At 45.8% G+C, this 22,563-nt stretch overlaps 1 protein-coding gene across 4 annotated transcripts in view; it reads right to left on the bottom strand.

Moving 5' to 3' along the window:
* SEPTIN8 (septin 8) overlaps positions 1-22,563 on the bottom strand; it is a 107,094-nt gene that overhangs the window by 13,493 nt on the left and 71,038 nt on the right. For 3 of the 4 annotated variants that reach the window (XM_066591210.1, XM_066591207.1, XM_066591209.1), the window contains 3 exons: positions 16,093-16,207; positions 11,317-11,512; positions 3,024-3,210 (listed from right to left, as the gene is read on the bottom strand). In XM_066591210.1, coding sequence (XP_066447307.1) covers positions 3,024-3,210; positions 11,317-11,512; positions 16,093-16,207 — 498 coding nt within the window. The remainder of the gene's footprint in view (positions 1-3,023; positions 3,211-11,316; positions 11,513-16,092; positions 16,208-22,563) is intronic. The other variant, XM_066591208.1, reaches the window with a different exon arrangement.

The raw sequence follows: 22,563 nt of genomic DNA, 5'->3' as shown, positions 1-22,563 counted from the left end.
ATATAATTGGCGTGTGCCCGCCCGCAGCAGTACGGGGTAGGACGGCGCATCCATGTGTGATGAAGAACAGTTCAGGAGGACAAGTGAGAATACACCCCGTGCCCAGCTGCTCTATAAATGGCGCAGTGTTTCAGGCTACATAAAAGCGTACTGTTCCAGTGTTTATCTTCTGCGTGCTTCCACTAACCACCTCCTCACCCCGACATGGCGTGCCTCTGAAAAGGAATTGTCCCCAAACATCACTGTGGGTCACATTAATAAAGTCATAGAGGAGCTAACAGAATACCGCAAAGCAAACGAGCATTTATACAATGCCCAAAACCCCTTATCTCCCGACTCTCCCATCACGGAGCCTCGGTGTAAGGGCTCCTTCACATGAGATCCGGAGCTCTGTGTTCTTCCTTTAATGGAATTGCGCAGCAAATTGCGAATCTGCACACCGGCCAGAGACTTATGGGGACCGTTGGTGAATTTTTTTAATGCATGCTACATTTTATCCACATGCAATGAGCAAAAAAAAAAGAGAAATGAGAATCAATAGGTTCTAATTCTGCGCAACACATGCGCAAATATATGTGTGTGAAGGAGCTCTAAAGCCCGTGTCACACCGAACATATTTGTGCAGCGGTTTTCATACGCAATATGCAGTGAATGGAACCCATTTTTTCAGTTCTGATAAGGGTATTGTGCTTGCGTAAAAAAAAAAAAAAAATGCAGCATGCTCCATTTTCCTGCGCATTGTGCACGAATATAGGACATATTAAACTTAATTGTGCATTTCAAAGAATGGGAGCATGGTGGTGCGTTTTTCTGCATGCGAACATGCACAATTCGGGAAGTTATTTATTAACTAGTCGGTTTTCTTTATTTGATTAGTACAAGAGGACACTGAGCAAACGAGAGAACTATCCTGTTCCTGCAGCCTTGTGTGTAGTAGCTGAGCCCTGCACTGTTCACCCCAAGCTGTACAGCGCAGCAGTTTTCCCCCTACCAGGAAAAACCTGCTCCTGCACAGAATCCCCAACCCCCCCCCCCCCCACCCCCACTTAAAGGGGCATTACCATTTCAGCAAGTCCCTGTTCTTGACACTACAAAGAAGCTCTTCTCTGCAATGATATTGAGAGCAGCAGTGGCTGGTGGCCTGGTCGGGAGTTATTGCTCATGTGCTAGAGATCCAAGCCACTCAGCAGATCACTGCATATGGAGTGAACAGTGTGACAGCGATGGCCATCTCTGCTCCATAAAGGTGGTGGTCAGTTTCCTTAGCAACAAGCAATAAACTGCTACAAGTTTGAAAGAGACACGCGACTGTCGTGTGCTTTACTTTCCTATTCACAGCACATTAGAATAGGGTTCCCAAGATAGTTAATGATTGGGTAGAGCGCTCCTGAATCACTCTGTCCAATCAGAAATAACTGTACAGAGGTGCAATCTCAGATGCGCAGTCCCCTCCATCTTCTCCCCATGATCAGTGCAAGGAGGAAACTAAAACAGGAAGCCAATCATTGATCGGTCCCGTTACAGGCAGATAGACAGCGCTGTACTCCAGAACAACCACCAACCCACTGGACTCCAGGTATGCACTATTAGACCTTCCACTGCCCTAGATCACCAGGAATGCTAGCATTAACCCCTTCATTGCCCTAGATCACAAGGAATGCTGGAATTCCTTCGCTGTCATAGGACACAAGGCCTACTGACTTTCACCCACTCACTGCCTTATGCCACTGGGAATATTGACATTAACCCTTTCCCTGCCCAGCAGGTATATGGTCATACCGCATTCACTATCACAAACCACCAGTAATACAGACAACCATCACTATGCTGGACCTGGGTGCTGTTTAACACCACTGGCCTGGACGCCTGTATATTGGAAATGATGAAAACAAAGTATGGTGGAAAAGTAGTTCAATTGTGACATCAGAGCGAGAGAAAGCAACAGAAACAGTCAGCCTGGGACATAACTACCTGAAAGGAAATAAGGCGTTAGTTGCCATCTCTAAAAAAATATCCTACACATCAAACTGTAGGGAGAAAGTAGGGAGCACATCCAGATATTCTACATGGACCCCGCTGCCAAGCAAGATTTATACTCCTGAACACGAGCGCCTCAGTTCTATTGTCAGCACACTGCATATAAGCCCACTGGGCACTTCACAGCGACCCCTTTTTAGTGCTAACCTCCTCTATTGGGTGCAGCACTGCTTGGTGCCAGATGGCGGCAGAAGCTTTTGCAAATGGCAACAAGGTCTTTGAATCTTGTCACCATTTGTGAACAGCTACGCGGCGCTAAGGCCTAATTTCCACTTCACAAGCGGAGTTCCGCAGCAGATGCACTGCGAGTAATTGCAGATTTGATTTTTAATAGCCTTCGGGAGATCGCGGATTCCTTGTTTTTTCCGAGCGAATGTACGGATTCTCTGGATGAGCTCATTAAACCATAAAAAGGATGCTTGGATGTGATTAACTATACAGCGATGTGGACACACTGGATGCGTATACTAGGGTGTGGCACAGTGTACATTATACCAAGGCGTGCCTTATTAGAATGTCCCACATACAAGCGCCCGCAGTGCACGATTGTCAGGCGAAGAAGCACCTATCCCAGTGATGATCTCTCTTACTCAGTGAATGGATGAAGAACGGACCTGGGATCATTACGGCTCCCCGCCTCCATTCACAGTAAACAGGCAGTTCACAGATGAAGGTCTGCCTGTTTACATGGGACGATTGTTGTCTGACTTTTATGCCTGCATGATCCTAATGATGAACTAATTATTGTTCTCAGATCATGCAGGGATTTGCACTGAACGATTATCGTGTAAAGTCCCATGAGGTTCACGACGATAGATTTGGCTTTAGCAGCAATAGATAAAGGCGGATGTGCCCTTCATGTCTTTCTCTACAGTTTGTCATCCAAATGTGACTGGTGACGTATAGGATATTTTTAGAGCAAAGCCACGGCGGCCTTTAGAAAAGCTTCCTCTTCTTGAAGACGCGTTCGATAAATGGTCTATTACCTTACTGTCCAGCTTCTTCATGGTCACCAGGTCCAGGGACTTCAGGGAGTGGCCCGTTGGGGTGATGAAGTACAGACACACATGTATCCTGGAGTCATGGAAGTTGAACAGGGAGCGGCGGATTTTCAGTTCTTCTTGTAGATAATTCTCAAATTGAGTATCAATGTAATCAACGACTGACCTGTAACTGCACAAAAATGCCATGTAAATGGTTGTTACTCCCCCATCATAGACAACCAGTGGATGGAAAACACCCAAGATAAACGGTCTGGCACAACAGATGACAAAGCGCAGATCCCAGGAGGTGGTGGGGGCCACGCTGATCTCCAATGCTGGACAAAAAAGGATTAAAAACACAGGTTGGACCAACAAACTCCTATAAAAGCGGACTAAAAGAAAGTCTGTCTTTATTGTCCACAGCAACCAATCACAGCGCAGCTTTCATTTCTTATCCTGCTGGGGTGGAATGAAAGCAACCAATCACAGTGCAGCTATGGCAATGTCATAAGAGTTTGGGGCAGGTTTGTGTTCTCTCCATAGTTCAGTCACCAGAATGCCTATATGATAAAACTGTGGGGACTGGACTGCACACTACTGATGATTAGGGGCTACCATCATGTGCTTATAATGGAGAAGACCGCAGCAGGAGAGGTCATACCTTAGCCAGATGGAGGAGCTATGTGCGGAGCACTCTCGAGAGCCCGAAAAACAAAAGGAGAAATACAGAAAGACCTGGCAGCCCTGGATTATGTTCGAGTCCTCAGCAGAGTTTGCCAGCTTGTTCTACTAAACGTACTCACGAGCCCTGTAGGGGCCGCAGGGCCTTTGAAGTTGGGGACCGACTGGAAGACGCTCAGGGTGCTCCCGCCCCCCCTCCCTCACCCCCCCCCCTCCTTTTTTTTTTGTTGTGGTTGTTGTTCGTTCTCTTATTTTATGTGTGAGTGTATGTGTGGTTCTGTCTGTGTAGAGGTGTTCAGTGAGCTATAGTCAAAGTACCTTGTCTTTCTGCGCTATCTAATTAACTTGCTCAGATCGTTTCTATATCTTCCCCCCCCCCCTCTTTTTCTCTTTCTTTCCTCAAATGAAAAGGATCCCCACCACATAAACCATAATATTCATCACGACATAGACCCCACCTTTACCGTCAGTTAAATATGCGTTGATATAGTAAAAGAACAGTGGATTGGGGGCAAGGGGGTCCGGGGATCATCTATGGGCTAGACGAATTGACTGTTATATTTGTTGTTTACAAGAAGATGTGCCCAATTGTTGTACAATATGAACCATAGGCCCTGCGAGGCCTATTTCCATTTTCCCTTTTATTGTTTTTCCTTTCTCCTTTTTACTGATATTTCCTAATGTTTGTAAAATATTCTGAAAACTTAATAAAAAGAGATTAAACATAATGGAGAAGACCACGGTTCATCCTGCTGACTGTATATATTTAGGTCTTTATGATCACTGTATATTCTAAATAAGCCAACACCACCATCCTCCTGGCAGGCAGAGATGGTACTGGCTCTAGCTAGTCAAGTGATGCTGTGCTGATGCATTATGGGACTGATTGCACAGCAAAGAGAAAAAGGTGGCAAGGACAAGTCAGGCATCATCTTGATTTTAGGTAAGTATCAGACAGGAGGCTGCACTGCATGGAAGTAACTGCTATATACAGAGCGTGACAATCAGGTGAGGGGTGCAGTGGGGGAAAATGGTTTTCACTGGAGTGGCCATTTAAAGAGGGCCGGTCATCTTTCCGGACGTGTCTATTTTAGCAAATATTTGTATTCCACATCATATAACGATTCTGGGGCATCTTTTCTTAAAGGTCTTGCTTTTTGTTATCGCTCCTAGAAATGTATGAATAAACGGGCAACTGGGTGTTACTAGTTGAGGAGGTCCGCCCCCACTTAAAGAGAAAATAAAAGGATGGTATATTCCAATTGTCATTGTATACAGACTTACAGGACGGACAATGAAGGAACAGAACAACACACAGCTATGAGAAGAGACGCGTAAAGACGCCCTTAATTGTAGATGCTTTACGGAAAGGGTCTTCTGATGAATATTGTCGCACACATATCACTTTAACATAACACTTCTGCTCGGATTTCTATCAAGTAGACTATTGCAGAGACACTAGGACAGAGTCACTATTCAAAATGCGCCAGAAGACGGTCTTATATGTTCGCACTATATTCATGATGCGTTTTAGACAGTTTTGGACACTTCTTGCAGTGTCTGAAAAAGTGGCTTTGCTTCACAGAAAGGGGTGCAACATTGTGTGCCAAAAACTGCACCACAATTAGGGCAACTAGGTGGTGGAAAGTTAGACTAGACAGTCCGAAGAGGCCCCAGATGTATCATCCAGCATGAGTCGCTGTGATAAACTGATGCATGTCAAGGCCGGTCTCACACGGACGGGTCAGATTCCGCATGCAGGAGACCAAAGCGGAGTCCGACTCTGACCACGTCCGGGCGACCCTGCGTACCTTATTTTCTCTGTAATGCAGATGACCGGACGCTCGGTGTCGGTCATACACCATGAACATTTTTTTATATTGTTTTTTTAAATATTTGTTTTTGTGGCTAGGTAATGATGTGGGGTACCCGCGGGCCTGTTGGCAATGCCAATTGCGGGTGGCCCGCGAGTTGGATGGCTGCTTCCAATGACTTCAATGGAAGCCGTCCGTGCGGAATCCACACAAAAACAGAACATGCTGCGATTTTATTTCTGCTTGTGGAAATCGCAATTTGCTATTCACTCATCTGAGCGGATATGCAAATTTTCTATTCTTTTAAGATGTGCGGAATCCCGCGTATCGTATGCACGGGTGACGATCACGGATTCCGCAATAGAAATCCAGTCGTACGAGACCGGCCTGATACTGTCTAGTCCAAGTCTGCACTAAATATTAGATTAAATCTGCTCCAGTGTGGCTACTAGAGGGCAGGCGCCGCACTCCAGGCTCTGCATAGGGTCCTGCCCAACTATACCATAGCCATGCAGTTAGCCGTATGGACTCTGGCCAAAACATTACTACATGCTAGATTTCATATAACCCCAATGACGTAAATAAGGTGCTCATCTGTTATATGCAAGAAGCCTGCAGTGTGGTTCCTGCTCCCCAGATTGTACAGGATTCCTGACCTGCTGACAGTGAAGACAGCAATCAGCGCTAGAAGAGAAACGGTCTATGAAGTGTGGCCATTGGACAGGAGATACACCATCCACACGAAGATCTTCATGCATTTCTGGAAGGTGACGTCACGAGATACTGCAGGTGACGTCATGTATGAGAGGTCATGCACACTAAGGCACCTCTCCTACAGTCCTTGGACTAGCTTACAGCAGGCTTTCCCATTGCTGGTCTGGTTCCATCACATCGTGCTCCGTGCCTCCCGGCTCCGTCAGGCTGACAGCAGAATTATCTGCATGTGTAAGCTCCAAGTTATTAATAAAAAGGAAAAACCACAAACTTATCAGCAATGCCAAGAGTTTCTGGAAGGTGTAGGCTACAGGCAGGTCCCGGATTTATGTCTGGAGCTGCTGCTGACTGATCTGATCGTTCTCAGGAGTGCAGGAAGAGGACGCTCCTCACTTACATAATTATTGGCTCAACCACTAATAGAAAGTATGGGCCTGTATGGAGCCGTCACCTGGTCACTAGACATGTTTTATGGAGTGTGCATTAGTCTACAGTCATTGCCTAAGTATTACAACTATTTGCAGAGGTCTCCTTTGAATTGCACCACTGTGAAAAATTGCCATTTCATGTTCCAATTGTAGGGGTTGTCCCGTTGTAAACCATTTATGCCCCATCTTTAGGTCATCCATAGGAGATTGATTGAGGTTGGTCACCCAAGACCCCCAACAAGCAGTTGTTTGCTGAGGCCAGCACACTCATATGAACTGAGCAGATTTCTTCAGGAAGCAGACAGCTCAGTTATTACTGTAGTGGCCAGGCCTGGTATTGGAGGCCAAGTTCTCATTCACTTCAATGGAAACTTGAACGGCAATACCAAGTCTGGCTATTCGAGTAAAAATGGAGCTGTTTTCTCCCTGCGAAAATCAGCTCCCTGCACAAGTTCACTGGCTCAGCAAAAAGATGGGAATCCTGTAAGACAGACCCCTGCTGATCTACTATTGATGACTTAACGATAGACCATTAAAAAGAGGCTGTTGGAGTTAAGGACACCCCGTTACCGGGTCCCCCATACTGTAAAATATGGTGGCAGAGTGTAGTCATTGGCTGCTATAGCAGGTTTGCTTGACGTTACCGCTGCCTGCAAGCAGATAGCGGAGCCTGAAGCCAGTGGCAGGGGATATATGGGTGAGCAGGGAGAGGTGAATAACCCGTAACTTGGACTACCAAGCAGTTAGGGAGGCACTGCTACCATTTTGAAAAACAAAAGGATGGACCTGGGAACTCACGGATTCATAGCAGAGAGCTATAAGGAGAGTACGTAGCAACATTACTGCCCCCTATGGGCCAGGGACAAACTGGACACTCACCATAATAATGCAGATATTCTAGCAAGTTGGAAACTTATATTTGGGATAGAAAGGTTTCTGGATATTGAACTGCTTTTTAGAATGGAGTTTTTTGTTTTTTTATTAAAGTGCCACAGAGGCAAAAAAACATCAGTTTTTACCCCATGTGAAAAAATATCCCTGGAGATTTCTAGCATATAGTTCTTCATGCTTTTAGAAGCTGCTGTCAAGTTTGGTGCAGGTTACAATGTTATCAACTATTACAGCAAGGCAACTTTATGATGCTTTTAGCGCAATATATCCTTTATAACAGATTCCAGACACCTCGGCAGCCTATCATTACCAGGTATATTACACCATCATGTCTGGAAAAATGAAAGGGTTTCCCTTGCCCAATTAAGCTAATTAGAGGCCCGAGTTACATCAAGGTTAAGATGACAGGGATTATATACAAAAACTGAAAGATAGGCAAACAGAAGGCCTTCCCGTTATTTCATGTCAAGTTGGTAAAACTACCACTTAGTGGTTGCTTATGGATATCAGGTTATCGGATGGCTGGCTGGCTAACATAACCATTATTACGCCTCCTACATGAATGCTATATAGCTAGGGTCTCCAACCTCTTGTACCTGGGAAGCTACAGTCAATTCAAAAACGGAGAAACTTTTAGTCTATGGCTATATGGCAATGTTGACCATGAAATACGCCACGTAGTCAAAGATGAAGCCATAGCCCTGCTACATGGCACTCTAAGGTAAGCGGATGCAGTTGTGTTGCAACCAGCAAGTTTACATGACCTGACAACTGCAAGAATTCCAGCAGATTTTTTGTGATCGGTGGATCATGGCAACTTGCAAGTCACAGTGTGCCGTAGTCTAAATGTGGAAAAACAAGAAATTGTGAAATTTTGCTAATATTTGAATGTGACATCTGATGCTAGTACTAGGTTCTCTGAATTGTCGTGGTTTGAATATATCTGAAATATCAATTGCCAGTACATATGATTATAATTTCGGACTTCCATGGCGAGCCACGCAGCAAGAGGTTGCGAGCCACTGGTTGGGGACCACTGCTATATAGTAAGGGTTAATTGGCTTTGGCATTCTTTTAGCTGAACATCCTCTAAAGAAAGATTTGGTGAAGCGCAGACCCCTCACAACTGATATGAGAGGCCTCCCAGGTGATGAGAGAATGGCTGTATAATGCTTCAATGGAGATCTTGTAAAATCATGTAGGGTCATCCAGAGTAAACAAGACTGTAACTAGCAAGGGGAGGGTGCAGCCCATCATGGAATAACACAGGTGAAGTCTCCTCTGAACATCTGGGGCTGACAGATGAATCAACAGGGCTCTCCCCAGATAGTAACTGCACATCATGAAGGCCAAGTATGATATAATGGTTTCCCATCTTGTTGACCTACTATTTGTATCTCTCTTTAGATATCTTGTATGTATATCCACTCTTTAGCTCTTTAAGTAAACTCTGTTAATGCTTGGCCTGTCTGAAACTATTTATTTTGGCATCTTAGCACCGACAGTAAAACACTGATGCCAACCAAGCTTTCCCTGTATGAAGAATGACAAATCTATCACAGAATTGCCATTCAGGGCCAAGGTAAAGTTGGGTGACAGCCCTGGGAGCAGTAATAGTGCTCCCATAATAGCCGCTTCTGGGAAAGCTGAGACATATCTAACAAAATAGAATTGCAGCAGATGGCAACCTCATATTTAAAGCGTACGTGCACTTTCAGGATAAGCTGACACACGTGTACATGAGGAATGCCACCATTTCTGGTGATACTTTTCACCAGTGTTCTCCTCTGTAGACCTCATCTGTAATTTGCAGTCTTCCCTGAGCTGGCGGCTGGAGACTAGTTGCTAGGAGGACTTCATACACTACACACAAAGGGGAGCAGTACATCATCTCTCTCTGTGGACAGTCAGCAGCATCATGGAGGTCATTAAACAGCAGTGCTGAGCAGTGTAGATGTGAATCCATGACATAGGTGAGATAACACTCTTGGAGTGGCAGTAGGATGACCGAGTGTCCATCTGCCTCAGTCCCACTATATCAGCATCCTACTGCTGTCCTCTCCATAGACTTCTATGGGAAGCACTAGTCTTTACCATCCCCCACTTCCTGTGTTCAGTCTCATCATCACTGTTACTAGAGACAGACCTCACATGACTGCAGGCAGCAGACTGGAAGAAAGGCAAACTTCTAGTTGCCAGCACTTTAGAGGGATTTTTTTTTTTTTTTAAACACAAACTGCAATATAGGGGGAAAAAAAAGTGACCTGCACTTTTCATAGACATTACAGAGGCCGTCATATAAGGTTTTTTTTTTTTTAATGCAGTGCACATTAAAAAAGAGGATTTTATCATCTTCAGGTGAAACTCTTTAAGCCACATTACGACAATGCTATGTACAGAAAAACTTTGCAACCAGCACTGTACCGTTAGGCAATCACTTTTGCATATGTCAAGTGTACATCTCGCCTAAAGGCCCATTTACATGCATTGATTATCGCCTCAAATGCGTTCAAACGATGGCATATGAGCGATAATTGTTGCATGTAAATACTACCATCATTCACTCTTCAGCTGAACGATGATTTTAAGGTAAGCTTAAAATCCATTATTCAGCCAGAGTGAGAGATGAGGGACTGCACACTGTTCTGCACGGAAGTTGGAAATTACATTGTATTCTGCCAACAGCCCCTGCGAGAACAATGCAGCTGTGTGCAGAGCTCAGACCACATGCTGTGCTCTGCAAACAGCTCCCAGAAGCCCTTTTACATGCAAATTAAGCTATTCAAGTGTTAATGGACATTAGTGTTCATCCAAAACGACCGCTAAAACTGTAAATCCATCAAACGTTTGAAACAGTCTTTGAGTGTAAATGGGCCTTAAGCAAACCCTATCATTCTTTCTACACGGTTTGACATGCAGGACACGATAAACACAAACTGGGTAATCCGAAATGCTGTAGCCCTATAACAAATCTGACATTCTTGCCGTACAAAGGTCAATATAGAGTCCCGCTAGGCTTGGTCCATCCCACATGTATCAATAGACATTTTGCTAGCCTCACATAAGTTCCCCGGGAAAATAGACCAATGCAGCTGATAATCAGAATTGTTGGAGGTCATTACTGCGCACGCTCCAGAGATGCCATCAGCGCAGCAGATGCTGAAGTGTGTTTCCTCAGACATACAACAATGACATATCCCACCATCCCCTCATCAATGACTGACATGTGGCTTTCATTACAGTCTTGAATGAACAGAACAGTGTTCCGTCTTCCAGCTTTTCTATTACCCAGTGCGGCTACTGACCAGTGGATGGAGTTGTGTTGCAGGTCCTACATACTTGGATATGCCATAGACTGGGCACGGATGCAACATATTGGGCCAGCACCTAGAGCACCGCTACAGGGAACATGATCACGCCCCAGTAGCTTCCCCTAGGCCCAGTTGCAGAAGGTCCCGGTGGCACACCCACCCTGGTATCAGCACATTGTGATGGCACCATTACTACCGTATGAGCAAGAGCTTATAAAAACAGGCAACCACATTTAAAAGGGAACCAGTCACAAAACAGGTTGGTGTAAATGACCGACGGCTCATACTACCCTGCTGCCCGGGCAGATTAGGGGGACCTGACAGACACCCCTTAAAGCACTAATTTCTCTATTTTACTGCTATACAAACCATAAACCAGTTTCGGTAAAGAGCTTCTACCAAGAATCTCCCCCACACAAGACGACGAGCAATTAAACCAACAGTTAGTAATGCTTGCCTGTCCTCTTTGTTAATCTGGTCGCCAAATCCAACGGTGTCCACGATCGTCAGTTTCAGGTGCACGTTGCTCTCCTTCAGCTCGTATGTCCGTGGTCTTAATCGTACTCCGTTCTCGTAATGGCTGGCCTCTTCCGTTTCAAAGGTTGTGTTAAAAAGGGTGTTCATTAATGTAGACTTTCCAATACCGGTCTCACCTAGGCAATAAAGCAGACAAACTCGTTAAACGGAACATTCACGACTAACCTCTGATGAAATCGGATTTAGAGGGCTGGGTGGACTTCAGAGTTCATTGCATGTGTATCCATATGGCTCAAAGTACTTCTTCTGGAATGCAATAGTAAAACCTGGGACTGATACGCCAATGGGCTAGAGGCCGCTACATATGTGGAGCCTGGTGGGTCAGTACGGACTTACATCTCATGGTTGTTGCCTCTTTAGTCCCCATTCAGTAGTCGGATACATGTAATACAGCTCTGCGATTAGGCAGTGATAGAACACAAAGCTATGCTACATTCAGGAGCCAGGTGGGATACCAAGCTATTACCAGAGACATCAAAGAGTTAAATTGGATAAGTAAGAATTTTTTTTATGCCTGCAGTCAGCCACACAGGGTCCCTTTAAAAGGCATGACTGCCAGTTGCTTCAGCGCCCGGCAGCCATGCCAGCGACAATTGTGATTCTGCTTTCAAGCTGGGTAAGGGTCGCTCTGTGAATGGTGGCGGAGTGGGTTGCCCACCTCCATTCACTGTAAAGAGGCCGTCATTCCGAAACGAACGATGACTTGTTTACACAGGCCAATTGTTTGATTTTTGTGCTTGTAGAAATTGGTCAATTATTGATTGCTCAGTCGCTGCTGGCATTTACACTAAACAATTGTCTCTCAGATTCCCGCGATCCAGGGAGAATCTAACGGCCATCACTAAGTGTAAAATAGCCCTTCGTATCAGGAGAGAAAGCCAAACAGCAATCCATCATACAGTAGAGAGGAATGGAGCGGTCTAGAAAGTAATGCAGGCGGGTTTGGTTAGAGTAACTGCACTTTCACGCTGAGGCACTCCTGCTCCGTTGGCAGCGCCATATAATGCCTATGTAGTGCTATATGGGGCTTTCAGCTGCTGGGGGGAGCCCCGTTACTCTAAAGCTCATACAGGACCTTATGGCATTCGCAGTACTGCCTCAATATCACAGGACATTAGACATATACCCGAACTGAAACGAGCAGTCATATAGTTTATGCCACAATGGCTCTTCATGCAGATTCTGACTTCACAGATCTAAGGCCTCATGTTCACGGGGCGGACTGGTTGCCGCATGCAGGGGCCTGCAGCAGAATCGGACCCTGCCTACCTGTCCAGGTCTTCTATTTCCTTCCCGGTGGATGTGTGCGGAAGCGCCAGCCAGCGCATTGCCGCACATGAGCAATGGAGTTTATCTTTTTTTTTCTAAACTCCTGTTTTTCCGCGGAATCCATGGCCCGTCCGAATTGCGGACGGGCGGCAGACTGGACAGTTTTCATTGACTTCAATGGAAGCCGTCCATGTAGGATCTGCACCAAAATGGAGCATGCCGCGATTTTTTTTCTGGACCAAAAGGTCTGCAAATCAAATCCGCATGCTTTATGTCATTTGTGGGCGCCTATGCTTCTCTATGGGCGGCTTTCGCAAGTCAGATCCGCCCAGGGACATTGGGCCTAAGAAAGAGAAATTTACAAGTACTGGTGACTCCCATGTAACGTCCTCTTCGTGGAAGAGAGCAGTACAAGATCATGGAGATCAATGTAATGGCTATTTCCATTACTTAAATAAATAAATGTGAAAGGCTTAAGATAGTATAAAATAAAAACCATATACTTGCCCGCTGCAGTGGCTTCCTGTTCAGCTCGGGTGCCCCGGTCTTTGTCGCTCAGAATCTGAGAGAAGCCGGCGGGCCATCACATAATATACACTGTGCAAGGGACCGCTCAGCCAATTAAGGCTTGTGGAAGAATCTCTGCTGAAGCCTGTGATTGGCCGATTGGTCATGTGACTGCCCGCTGGCTTCTTCCAGATTCAGAGTGTCTGGGGCTGGATAGCGAGCTGCTGGAGCAGGAGTGTAGGAACTGTGTTTTTATACCATTTTAGGTGGGTGGGCTGGAATGATCCCCAGCCCACTCAGTGTAAAAGTACAGGAATGATCATCGCTTGGATGGCCTGTCGGGCAGCAGCACCCATCAGATCATCCAGCGTAAAAGGGCCCTAATAATGTCTATTGGACACCTTATCAGTCAGCACATATTCATGAAAACTTACTCCCCAGGCGAGAAAAAAAAAACCTGCTCGCAAGGAACTTTTATGACTTTATGAGAATTAGTTTGGGAAGTTGCTCAGTGACTTACAGCGATGTTCAACACATGTCAAACAGCCATAAATCTTAATAGAAAAGACAAGCAATTTCAAAAAAGGTGAGTTACCGCATTGACCTGACATCTACACAGCGACTCAGGCATTTACCAACATGTCTGACATCTCAGGAAATGCCTTTGTATTGCTGACAAGGAGATTCCAATCTCTGAATTGGCCAAGTGTACCGGTAAGATGTGTTACTCTGCATTCCATACCTTCTTGTGGAAATAGTAGAGGGACGCCTTTTAGGATTCCAAGTACAAGGTCAATGGGATAGGGACAAAAACACAGGCCAACAGGCCCTAGATACAACTGTCCGACCCCGTTGTTAGCCCTTTCCAATCAAATTTTGGATTCAGGGTTTCCTAAAAGGCTCTTTTTGCGGTTATACAACAGTGCCATCTGCTGGCTAAAGCCAGTGTGTGTGTGCGCCAGAGAAGCTCCGACAGTGGAGTGGCTGGCAACAGACGGTAAGAATACCCTGTCGGACTTCTGACATTGGAGCTGTACAAGCTTCAATCAGAATGTAGGAAGATATCAGACAGTTGATTGAAAAGGGTTAAGGTGTCTGGACGCTCTAGGCTGAGAAAGACATTCTTGACCATCAGATATCTGCAGAATACTAGATCAAACATTTTAATCCCAGAATCATTGGCTATTGTGTCATTAACCCCTTACCCTTTTTGATATTCTCATTTTCCATTCTTTTCTCCCCACAGGACAGCTCTTATTTTTCAGTCACTTATCTACAGCTTGCTGCTGAACGACTGGTATTGTTCATTGGTACCCTTTAATGTCCTAAATAATCTGCTGCAAGACTTTTAAAAACTTTCAAGTAGGGAGAAAGGGAAAGAAAATACTATTTCACCAATGGGGGTTGGAGGGGTTGCTTTGATAATATTCATGGTGCAGTAAAAGTGACATTATCTGTATTCTGTGGATCAGTATGATTACTGCAATACCAAATTTAGATTTTTATTTATGTAATAAGACAAAAAAAAAAAAAAAAAAAAAAATATAGCTCTTTTATTAATTGGGTTGTGTGAAGTTTACTTTTTGCATAGTGACCTGTAGTTTACATAAAAGGAAGATGGAAGAATACCTCTGCAGCGCCACCTATTGGAAGGCAGTTTCCTGCAAGTCAATGTTAGACTCTTTAAACAAGCCTTGTAACAATGACTGGGAATTGAAAGCCAAGCCAGAATCCATACACAGACAGCTGTTTCAGGGTGTTTGCCCCTCATCAGTGTGCAGTAGGTTTCTGGCTTGGCTAGCAAGAGGCCTGTGACGTGGGTCAGAAACGCTATCTTTTCTCCTTAGGGAGAAGATGAGTGAGCTGGCGCTGCAGAGGAATTGTTCTATCTTCCTTATTTGCATATTACCCAGAGGAGCATGAATGGCCTTATAAGGCCACTCACCTTCCCTGTAGTTTTCATTATCATTTCGGCATATATACTTTTTGATCACTTGTTATTCAATTTTTTTCCCTTGGATATGGGGGTGACAAAAAAAAACAAAAACCACAATTCTGGCATTGCATGTATTATTTTTCCTAGTGCATTTATCATAGAGGATTAGTAATGTGATATTTTAATTATCTGGTGTTTTCTGGATGGCAGTTATACTATTTTTTTATTTAGGCAACTAGGAATATATAAAAAAAACAAACAAACAAAAAAAAACAAAAACACCACGACTAAACCCCTTTTGAACCATTTCTTAAAGGGGTTGTCCCGCGGCAGCAAGTGGGGTTATACACTTCTGTATGGCGTAGCTCAGCCTCGTCACATGTGCCGATTCCAGCCAATCAGGAGGCTGGAATCGGCACACGTCATGGGGCGGAGCTACGCGATGACGCGTACAAGGGGGCGGAGCCAGAACGCTGCTGCTGCCGAGCCAAAGGGAAAAGACCCATCTGCGCAAGCGCGTCTAATCGGGGGATTAGACGCTGAAATTAGACGGCACCATGGCGACGGGGACGCCAGCAACGGAGCAGGTAAGTGAATAACTTCTGTATGGCTCATATTTAATGCATAATGTACATTACAAAGTGCATTAATATGGCCATACAGAAGTGTATAGACCCACTTGCTATCGCGGGACAACCCCTTTAAGTCCCCACTGGAGATGTGAACTTGCAAGTACACAGACATGGAATCCTCCTGCAAACTACAAGCAGTTCAGATAATTGGGACTGATGATCAGCCGATTCACTGCTGGCTTCTGTTTAAAAAGGTTTTGCCTCAGATGACAATAAGCTTTCAATATTGTGAAATATGGGACTGGATCCTTTTGTATGAAATCTCAGCTTTTAGGGGCAAAAAGCAAAGCACAGATCTAAATCACACAACAGGAACAACAACTGCACAAACAGAAGATGACGTGTGACTTACCTACACAGAGGATGTTGAAGCAGAAACCTTGGGTAACCGATTTACTAACAAGCTGATCTGGAAGACTGTCAAACCCCACATGGCCACTCAGCAAGAGGCTGCGTTTGTCTTCATTCTGTGACAAGAAAGACAGCAGTTAGTGGCCAGGAACCGTGCCAGGAGGGTGCAGATACAGCAGCTACCACCTTACTGGATCACTAGAACATAATGACTGCTCCTTCCTAACCAGCACTAACTTCTCTCACCATCTTGTGCTACGGTAGCTGCTCTGTGGGATTGGATCAGACAGGCTAACTTCCCATACGCATCAATGAGCCTTGGACGCCCACATGACCTTGTCACCAATTTACCGATTCTCATTTCCTAGAGCCGATTTGGCAGATACTTAGCCACTATATGCTGGGGACACCCCACAAGAACTGCCATCTCGGAGTTGCTCTGAACCGGTCTTCTAGCCGTCATTATTTGGTCCTTGTCAAAGTCCCTCCGATCCTGACCCTTGCCCGTTCTTCCTGCTTCCAGCACAACACAAACTGATTGTTTCCTGACTAATAGATCACTGACAGATGCTACTTTCCCAAGATAATTAACCCCTTGACGCTAAAGGTGTACCTATACACCCTCCAGCAGCGGGGTTTATATGGAGCAGCTCAAAGTCCCCCGCGGGTGGCCATATACTTGTGCTTATTATGTGGCATGTCTTAGTAAAAATGCTGGCAGAAATATAATATACTAAGAATTTTCTTAGATTTCTTAAAAAGTAGTCTGGGGTAAGGAAAAAAAAAAAAAAAAAGCTAAATAAAATTTGGCGCCATCGTAATCATATCGACCCATTGCATAAAGTTATGCACGCTCTGCAAACAAGATCCCCCCCAAAGTAGTCAAAATTATAGTGTTTTTCCCCCATTTTACTCCACTTATAATTTTATTTCAATTCTTTCAGTATGTGACATGGTACAATTTGTGTGTGGAGGGGGGGGGGGGGGGGGGGGGCTGCATCCTCAAGGGGTTAATGTCGCGGCCGACCAGTAACATCACGGCCCTTCATGGTTTTTTAGTAAAAAGGAAGTGAGACGATAGAAGTGCGGTTCAGCTCTGCAAGAAAACCCTTTTGATATTAAATAAGATCTCCGGGTTGATTCTTCATCAGAACTCCAGATCACGGGAAAGAATAGGAACGGTAAGGAAGTCTTATTTTCCAAGCAAATCTCCATGAATCCGCAACTTGAAAATAAGCACCATATGAGACGTAGGTGAAAGAGAAGGAAACCGCTGTTTTATATGGTTACGCTTTTCATCTCAAAATAGCTCAGAACATCACGATTTGACCAGAAAATATGCACTCAGTCAAAAAGTCACTCACAGCGGGCGCAGGATGTATGACTAAAGCCGAGAGCGGGGACCGCCTGCCAGCGCCGCACGTGCACAAGGCACACTTACCACCACGCAAATATACAGCCAGGTACTGCTCCGAGCACTCACATTGTGGCTCTTAGGAGGAGATCGGAGGGGATACCCAGGGGGCTGCCCGGCATCAGACTTAAAGGGGTTGTCCCGCAAAAGCAAGTGGGGTTATGCACTTCTGTATGGCCATATTAATGCACTTTGTAATATACATCGTGCATTAAATATGAGCCAAACAGAAGTTATTCACTTACCTGCTCCGTTGCTAGCGTCCTCGTTTCCATGGAGCCGTCTAATTTTCAGCGTCTAATCGCCCGATTAGACGCGCTTGCGCAGTCCGGTCTTCTGCTTTTCTCAATGGGGCCGCTCATGCCAGAGAGCGGCTCCTCGTAGCTCCGCCCCGTCACGTGCCGATTCCAGCCAATCAGGAGGCTGGAATCGGCAATGGACCGCACAGAAGAGCTGCGGTCCACCGAGGGAGAAGATCCCGCCGGCCATCTTCACCAGGTAAGTAAGAAGTCACCGGAGCGCGGGGATTCAGGTAAGCACTGTCCGGTTTTTATTTTTCACCCCTGCATCGGGTTTGTCTCACGCCGAACGGGGGGGGCTATTGAAAAAAAAACAAAACCCGTTTCGGTGCGGGACAACCCCTTTAAACCCGGGATCCCAGAGACGCACCCATAACACTTTAATATGGGTGCTTACAAAGTTCTCTCTACCTGTCAGAAAGTACAACGGGAGGCACCCAATCCAAAAACTGTATAAGACACTTCAGGAAGTCCTCCACAGCCACTTCTGGATTAAATACATGTCAGCTCTTATGGCCATGCGCCATATCCGACAGGGGATGCGTCCACGCGCCATATCCGACAGGGGATGCGTCCACGCGCCATATCCGACAGGGGATGCGTCCACGCGCCATATCCGACAGGGGATGCGTCCACGCGCCATATCCGACAGGGGATGCGTCCACGCGCCATATCCGACAGGGGATGCGTCCACGCGCCATATCCGACAGGGGATGCGTCACCTGTGGTTTCTGGGTTTTTTTTTGAGGGGTTGGGGGGGGGGGGGGGGGGGTGAAGAGTATTCTAGGCATACTGTGACATATGCAGAGATTGTGCAGGGAGGGGAGGAGGTGAGCTTTGATTCCTCGGTTATGTATATATATAGGTGTCGCCTTTCATTGTAATCTGTGATGATCAGATGGCTGCTGAAAAGTTCTCTCTACTGAACAGGAAGCGTTGGACTATTATTTGGCTTTGCAGTAAGTGTGAAAACTAGGAAGGTGTGATGTGTTATTTCACAGCAGCCAATCAGATTCCAGCGCCTTCATAAAATTGGAAATCCCTGCCCTTCAGTGATCCCGCCTGCCACCAGCACAGCAGGAACTGATGCAGGCCAACCCTCTGCAAGAAGGGGGCCTGACTAAGGTGCAACTTAGGGTTGGGAGGCTCCCCACATCACCAGAACTGCATGTGCAGGTTTAACTAGAATGGCACAACAAAAAATCTACATTTTAGCATTCTGGATTGAGAAAGCTGAAACTGTATAGGTTTAGGTCTAGGGATCAGCATCAGATTGTGGGCAGACCTTGTCGAAATCAGGAACATCTCATACAACAGTCCACAGGACAATAAGTGGCCCTCGAATAATTAAGCTTTTGGAGCGCCCTACTAACAATGAAGAGTCATCTGGGAGAACCCTTGTGCCATGTCACATGACAACACTTCATGTACTCAGAGCAAGGCGTTATCATGGGGCCATTGCAATCACATTACTACTTATGTCCTATTTTGACGGAAGATCGTCGTCTGTACGACCACACGAGCGCAGAAGTCACCACTAAGGTTGTTCTACTTTAATGCAGAGTGTTTAGGCAGAGAACACCGCTGGATCGCGGGCCTCTCGCTCAGCGCTTCACCTTCTATGTGAGAATCCCACGAACTAGCGATGATTTTTATGCGGACGGAAAATCAGTGATAACGAAAAGTGGGCGAATAGTAAACACAGGACAATTATTGGTTATTTTCATTTGTGTCAACGAATTTTGAGCAATAATCATCCCGTGTAAATGGCCCTTTACCTGAGCACCAAAGCAGATTTGTTTACTTGGAAAGCCTAAGGGCGGTCTTAAAAAAGTTGTGAGCTACCAGAGCATTGGTCACAGAGACTCAGACATGAGACTAGTGGTCTAAATCAAACCCACCCTGCTAAGCTACAGTATATACACATGGTTTAAAAAAATCCCTCCTCTAGGAGCCGCTGGAGTGGGATGGAACTGTGTGATTGTAATATTTTTATAATTAAGTGATTACAATATCGGAGCAAAAGAAAAATTTATCGTGGAAAACTGACCCCTTGAAGGGAGGCTCTAGTACCCTGTTGTACCACCTCCAGCTTGGATGCAAGATGTGATACAGGCAGGCATGGAGGCTCTAGTACCCTGTTGTACCGCCTCCAGCTTGGATGCAAGATGTGATACAGGCAGGCATGGAGGCTCTAGTACCCTGTTGTACATAGTCTAGCTTGGATACAGGATGTGATACAGGCAGGCATGGAGGCTCTAGTACCCTGTTGTACCGCCTCCAGCTTGGATACAAGATGTGATACGGGCAGGCATGGAGGCTCTAGTACCCTGTTGTACTGCCCCTAGTTTGGATACAAGATGTGATACAGGCGGGCATGGAGGCTCTAGTACCCTGTTGTACCGGCTGTAGCTTGGATACAAGATGTGATACGGATGGGCATGGAGGCTCTAGTACCCTGTTGTACCACCTCTAGCTTGGATACAAGATGCGATACAGGTGGGCATGGAGGCTCTAGTACCCTGTTGTACCGCCCCTAGCTTGGATACAAGATGTGATATGGGAAGGCATGGAGGCTCTAGTACCCTGTTGTGCTGCCTCTAGCTTGGATACAAGATGTGATAAGGGCGGGCATGGAGGCTCTAGTACCCTGTTGTGCTGCCTCTAGCTTGGATACAAGATGCGATACAGGCGGGCATGGAGGCTCTAGCACCCTGTTGTACCACCTCAAGCTTGGGTACAAGATGTGATACAGGCAGGCATGCAGGCTCTAGTACCCCATTGTACATAGTCTAGCTTGTATACAGGATGTGATACAGGCGAGCATGGAGGCATACAGGTTCTGTATGGTATCCTGCGGCATATCAGCCCACATTTTCTGTAACAGCCTCTAGATCGTGCAAACTTTTAGGCTGTCAAAGTTGGCGTCCCAAATGGTCCCATACATGTTTTACTAGCCATAAATCTGGTGACCGGTCAGCCACAGAAGTTTGACAATGTTGTGGGGACATTCCTGTGACCCCCTTGTGTGTGCGGGGCATTATCCTGCTGAAAAATCCCTCTGTGAAGCCGCCATGAGAGGAACACATGTGGCTGCAGGATGTCCTGAACATATCACACAAAAAGGAACTTATCCCTGTAATGTAAGGAGCTGTAAGACCTGCTCACATGTACTGACTGCGGACAGGATACGGATCCCCAACACACAGCAGGACTATAAGATCCAGGGGACATTCACATGTTCCACGTCCAATGTTGTGTACCTGATCATGTGCAGTAAATGTCCTGTTGGGGGGCTTTATGTCAGAGAAACAGGACAGAAACGTAAAGCGAGAATGAGGTCTCATCATAGAAAATAGACATTTTCTATGTTGGAATAGTTTTTCTGTCTGCTGAATGAAATGCACCAAGACCGCAGAAAGACAGAAGGTTATGGGAATCAGCGGCAGGAATGATAATGCTGTTATCCCAGCTGGGAAGTCTCCAGCGCTGACCTCCCTCATTACTGGGATGCCAAGAGGGGAGCCAAAATTCAATGAGAAAATCTATGCTGGGGTTTACAGTTAAAATTAATCGGATGAGAGAGCGAGGGTAACACCCCTAACCCTTTGCGCTACTACTGCCAATAGGCCCATCCGGCTACAAGGAACCCTCACATGAAATCTCAGCACATAGTATCCACAGAATGGCAGAGGCAGGAGCGTCAGACCTCATTATAGGAGTGAACCTATACTGCAGTATACCGCCATCACAAGCTATTTCATGAACGGCCAGCGAATATTTAGAAGAGGTGACAAGCTGTCATAATGATTCCCAACAACATGTCTTGCTCCGAACAACGGCGGCGAAGCCCCAACACAACTGCTGTGCCACCGCTCACTCATACGGGCATAGGTTTGTTGTTTATTTATGTGCGTAAACCGCCGTGCGCGCACAAGCATGTCAGCATAGCATATTCTGCGCATGGAATACCCCCCATACCGATCTCCCATAGGTGGCCATGTTATAGCTCAAACATATTGCACAAAATACACACACAAGAACAAAAATCACAGCATGTCATATCTTTGTGTGTATTACGCCTGCATTCACACGCCAAGATAGTACATGGTGATGGGCGGCATGCAGCCAGTACGCAATCTCATGACTGCTTATTACGTGTGTATATCTCGCAACCTGCTTGCTGTGGGACATAGTCATGTAAGCCTGGTCAAATACATGTTTTGTTATGTTTTTCTTCACGCGTGTATTAGGGCGCCCACCCACTCGCGTTTGCGTTTCCCGCGGGAAAAAAACGCAGCGTTTCCCGCGATTTTTCCGCGCGTTTTTCGCGGCTTTTCCGTGAATTTCCATTGACATTCATGGGTGCATTAGGAGAAAAATAAGGACACATATGCAACTGACAGTTCCTATGTTAAAAACGCAAACGCAACGCAAAAAAAACGCCAGTGGACAGGAACACATGTTATCTCTATGCCTGTGCAGGAAAAACGCAAAATGCAAAACGCAGGTAAAAAAACGCCAGTGGGTGGGCGCCCTTACGCTTCTGAAAACAAGCGCAAGTCTGAATGGCCCAATGTAAATCACTGGGCTTTTAGCACTGCCTAACGTGTAAGTGCGCCACAAGGAGCGCGCCTATGTAATCACTGCAGAAGTTTCAAGTAGTAACACTTTTATAGACTTTACATTCCGAATTCCTTACTAATTACAAGATATGCAGTAGTGATTGACAACGGCTTTCTATATCCAGAGGCTGAAA

Source organism: Eleutherodactylus coqui, chromosome 2 (assembly GCF_035609145.1).
Source record: "Eleutherodactylus coqui strain aEleCoq1 chromosome 2, aEleCoq1.hap1, whole genome shotgun sequence".
In the NCBI taxonomy this organism is placed as follows: Eukaryota; Metazoa; Chordata; class Amphibia; order Anura; family Eleutherodactylidae; genus Eleutherodactylus; species Eleutherodactylus coqui.
The sequence above is the reverse complement of the archived record's forward strand: the minus strand, read 5'-3'. Positions and strand labels throughout refer to the sequence as shown.